The 4479-nt window shown below is 47.2% G+C and overlaps 1 protein-coding gene across 1 annotated transcript in view; it reads right to left on the reverse strand.

Moving 5' to 3' along the window:
• Positions 1–1638: 1638 nt before the first annotated feature.
• Positions 1639–4479, reverse strand: part of STEEP1 (STING1 ER exit protein 1) — a 3443-nt gene continuing 602 nt past the window's right edge. Inside the window, exons 2-7 of the mRNA XM_057365621.1 lie at positions 4099–4216; positions 3915–3956; positions 3666–3804; positions 3062–3151; positions 2844–2936; positions 1639–2101 (exon numbers count right to left, since the gene is read on the reverse strand). Of these exons, the coding sequence (XP_057221604.1) occupies positions 2039–2101; positions 2844–2936; positions 3062–3151; positions 3666–3804; positions 3915–3956; positions 4099–4216 (545 nt within the window). The 3' untranslated portion in view covers positions 1639–2038. The remainder of the gene's footprint in view (positions 2102–2843; positions 2937–3061; positions 3152–3665; positions 3805–3914; positions 3957–4098; positions 4217–4479) is intronic.

Consider the following 4479-nt stretch of genomic DNA (forward strand, 5'->3'; position numbering starts at 1 on the left):
TTCAGCCATGGACTGCCTAAGTTGAGTGTATCAAAAGTACCTGAGAACAAATGCATGAGTCCTGAGCCAAACCAGGCAGATTTCCAAGGACAAGAGCTACAGACGGAATGAACACGGACTGACCTTCCAGAAGCCTGTGCTGTGCTGTCTCAAAGMTCCAGGTGGCAGCTGTGGAAGTTGATGGCAGTTGGTAACAGCTACTTTGGACAACTTGAGCTTAGCTGGGCACTCACCAGATTTTCTTTGTGCTTCACCAAACTCCAAAGAGGTCCTATCCCCATCTGGCAGCCCCTTCATAGCCTGTCCTCAGCAGAAGCCTTTTGTCACTCCCAGYCCTAATCCTGACAATAAATCACACCATCCCCAACTCAGCTCGTTCTTCTGTCACTTGAAGCGAGACTGTGCTTCATCCTTGGACAACTGGACAYTCAGYATCTGCATCAAATGGTTCAWAACCTATTTTCAGATGTCAAAATCTTTGACTCTTGCTTGGGTAAAAAGTCTTCTGAATTTTTACAGGSAGTGACCTGTGGTTACCCTGGGCTTGGTTCGCTCCCAGAGGAACCCTGAGGCCCTCGCCTGGCTGGACTGTGCTACCACAGTGGGAAAGGGGTTAGTGTACAGGAGCTGTACCTCCTGCCCTTCCCAAGTATGGCACACCAAGCGCCTCTGGCCACAGGCTTCTGGAAATAGGCTTCAGATTAGCACATGATCAGCAGGGAACAAGATCAGAACTGTGTGAGTTCACCTGAACACCTGCTTACCAGCCTGGCATTAAATTGTCACAAGATCTACAGACCCATCTGCTAGCACTGGGCCAAGTTCACTCTCTTTTACAACTTGTTTTCCCAAAGAAAGGAATGACAGATCCTTAGGTAAGCTGATCTGAGTTTTCCCAGTCAGGGTTATAAAACCAGATGGAAAACCTTTACTGATTTTAGGAAGTTTTCCATAGTGATTGTGGGAGATGGAAGCACCTTGTTCATTGTTCACATTTTATGATAGTTGGTGGAGTAAGAACATCTAGGAAAAGTATTTAATTCAAATCTGGAACATGATATTTAATCCCAAGTAGAGTAACAAAGAACAGGCTATAGAGCACTGTTATTACATCACACAAGAGGCACAAAATACTATACCCCTAGCAAGGTACTTTAAAAACTGTTATGTAATGTTGTCTATMCAAGTCCTTAGCAGTCGGTACATTCAAAACGATTTTTCCTTCAACATTTCACAGCTCCAAATGCTGATACTCTTTTGCCCAATGGGCACAGTTCAGACGTGCAATTGTATTCTTTAATGATCATGGGCTGCATCAGTGACTTCCAACGATGTGCTTGAACTCATTAGTAGCAATTTTTATGTACAGTAGTTTAAGCAGGAGTGGATTTTATATTCTTGTATATGTCTGTTTTGACAGTGCAATTCTGTTCAAGTGCAGCCTTCTGATGTTCAGCAGGAGCTGAGACTGCAGTGCAGCAGCCCAGCCTGTGCTGGCTGCCTCTGGCATGTCAGAGTGAGCAGCAGCACCATGCCCAAGCCTTGCATCCCAGTCATTTGAGACTGTTGGAATTGCATGGCTTAGGCTGCTGCTGCACCTTTTGGACACGTTTAAAAAAACAAAATTAACAACAGACATAGAGCTTACTTTTGTGAGGATTTCTTTGYTGTACAGCTACCTATTGTTCTAACATATTCAAGGAAACACATTTGAAAACTACCAAATAAAAAGACATATCTAAAGATGAACTTAGGAAGGCACCCAGCAAAGATTTTCTTGAAGTAAATATTCTGTGTGGAACAGCCTGCTCATAACAGTGRGTCCATAGAGAACTGCAGTTTGAGCAAAGTCTGCAGTGCCACTGGAGTTAAGACTGGTACCCGAGTATCACTTAAACAGAGAGGTTCTCATTCTCCAAGCTGGCTGCAGCCCAGTACAACTCTTSAACATCATCTGTTTCTTCTGCTTTGTTGACAGAATGTGATAGCTCTTGGTAACTTTCTCCTGTCTCCAAATATCCAGCAGATATGCAGCATTTCATTTGAACTGGTTGTCAATGAGGGTTCCCTTCATCTTGGCTTTCTTGGCTTCCAAYTCAGCCTGAATACGAAAATTAAGGCAGAATTAAATAACATCTGGATAGTTTTCCCTTCAAATGAGGTTTGTTCTTCTTAGTCTGACCAATGCAAACTTTTCAGTTCCAAAACCATGAGCAAKAGCAGCTCAAGTGCTTTGCTGACTTCTTCCTCCACTGACGTACAAAACAAGGACCATCTTTAAAATCATAAAAAGCCCACGACCACCTGCCCAGGAGACAATTTCATACTTTCTATCCTCAGGTGGAAGCTGYACATTTCCTCCCCCTTCTATCTAATACCCTCCTGTCACAGCAGGTAAGATCAGTTTGCAATGTTACCATTTATTCTTTGAGCGCCCCTTGCAGTGGCAGCTGAGCTGCAGGTCCTCCAGAAGAGCCTTGCTTTGCCCTGATGCCTCATGGCAATGACCTGCTCTGCCAAGCAGRCATGAGAGCACAGGCTGGCAAAGCCATGGCCTCATTTCCCCTTCCCTTGTTCCTCATCCAACAGGTCACAGAGAGCCTCCCTGCATGCACTCTGCTGGCTGCTCTTCAGTTAGCTCTCCAGATAATGGCATACAATTTTAASTTCAGGGAGACTAGAACAACATCTCTATAAAAACTGTAAAGGAAATCTCATCCTCACAGTTGCCTGTGACTGTACCAGGACCTCTCAATACTTGCAGTCTGATCTGCAAGATAGCTTTTGTGTACAAAGCCAACACATCTCAGAGCTTTGTGTTCAATGCTAAAGAAAACACTCACCAACTCTTGTAGCCTTTTCTTGCTCATGCCTTTGCGTTCCAGCTGTTTCTCAATCACTTTTGCATTCTGTGCATAAGAGTCAGCAATCTCCCTCTGAAATACACACGTCACTTTGCAACAGCAAACCTCAGAGTAACAACACCTCATCCCAACACTGAGACTATTGCTGGCTCTGCCCAGCTCTGATGTGGCTGCCGCTAAGGGCATCCAAAACCCACCGCTTCAATCTCCTCCTCCTCTTCATCAATTGTGGAGACTGTGACAGAACTGAACTTGCCCATGTCTTTGGTCCGTTTGGTCATCATCACCTRTGTGAAAAACAAGAATATTTTGTTAAACCTTGGCAACAGTTGTGTCAGTAGGGATTGCCTCCTCCTTCCAAAGGTTTTAAGGCTTCTTATGCAAGTAATCAAGATWATCTGAACTCTGTGGGTGGCAAAGGGGAATTATGGTCAGTGATTTCTGGGCTTATRGGTGTCATTACCAGAAGCAAGCTCACTGATATACAATAAATAAGCCAGACTTTGAGAACCCCTATGCAGACTACCAACCTGACCTGCTTGCAAATGGAAACTTTCTGTTAACTGAGCCTAAAYATCAGGCACAGTCTAGGTTCCAAGTTTATTTTGTTCTCCTTTAGTGCTAGGACTCCAAGCTGCAGAGACTTCTGTCAAAGAAAATTTAAGGGAGACAYGGAGAAGACACCAAACTGAGTCATTGCTTTGAGGTCCCTCTTTTTTTCCTCAGCCCTCACCATTAAGTTATTTTATACGCAACATCTTTAGAAAAGCAGAGATATCCTTCTTCTCCAAAGCCAATTACCTTTTTGGGAGGTTCTTGTTTCTGAGTATATATGTTTGTTTTCCCAAAACCCTGGCCAAATTTGACCACAGCACCATCAACAATGAACGTCACAGGAGCATTTTTCTGTTGGTGTTGATAGAAGAGCAGCAGTCCACACCTGGAAACAGAAATATGCACACCTGAGAGGAAACGCATATTCTGTAATCCTATGGCTTCCTCATAAAAAGATTCTAAAAGTCACTAAAAAGACTAAAAAAGGTCACCCACTTGCCACACTTCTTCCTGAACTGCCGCTCTATGCCTTCGGGTCTGGGGGAGAGAGACAGCACTTGAGCAGAGCACACAGACACAGAGTCTCGGTGCTGGCTGGMGGSTCCCAGCTGGGCAGGGAGGGCAGCCCGTTCCYGGGGCCTGGGGCTCAGAGGGMCGGGGATACCGAGGCCRGGCCCACCTSCGCAGGAAGACGCTCTCCTCCTCCTCGGCGTTGCAGAACTTGTGGGCGTGCTTGGCCGCGTCCATCACCCGAGCCCGGTCCCGCGGCCGCATCGGCAACTTCTCCAGCTGGCAATCTGCAGGGAGCGGCGGGGCCGGGCTGGCGGCGGGGCCGGGGGAGCACCGCGCCGGGAACCCGGAACCCGCACCCTCACTCCGCACCCCGCATCCCGGAACCCGCAGCCACACCCCGCATCCCGGAACCCGCACTCACACCCCGCATTCCGGACCCGTACTCACACCCCGCATCCTGGAACCCGCACTCACACTCCGCATCCCGGACCCGCACCCACACCCCGCATCCCGGACCCGCACCCACACCCCGCATCCCGGACCCGCA

Source organism: Malurus melanocephalus, unplaced genomic scaffold (genome assembly GCF_030028575.1).
Source record: "Malurus melanocephalus ecotype Western Australia unplaced genomic scaffold, MMel_1.1 scaffold_56, whole genome shotgun sequence".
Lineage (NCBI taxonomy): Eukaryota > Metazoa > Chordata > Aves > Passeriformes > Maluridae > Malurus > Malurus melanocephalus.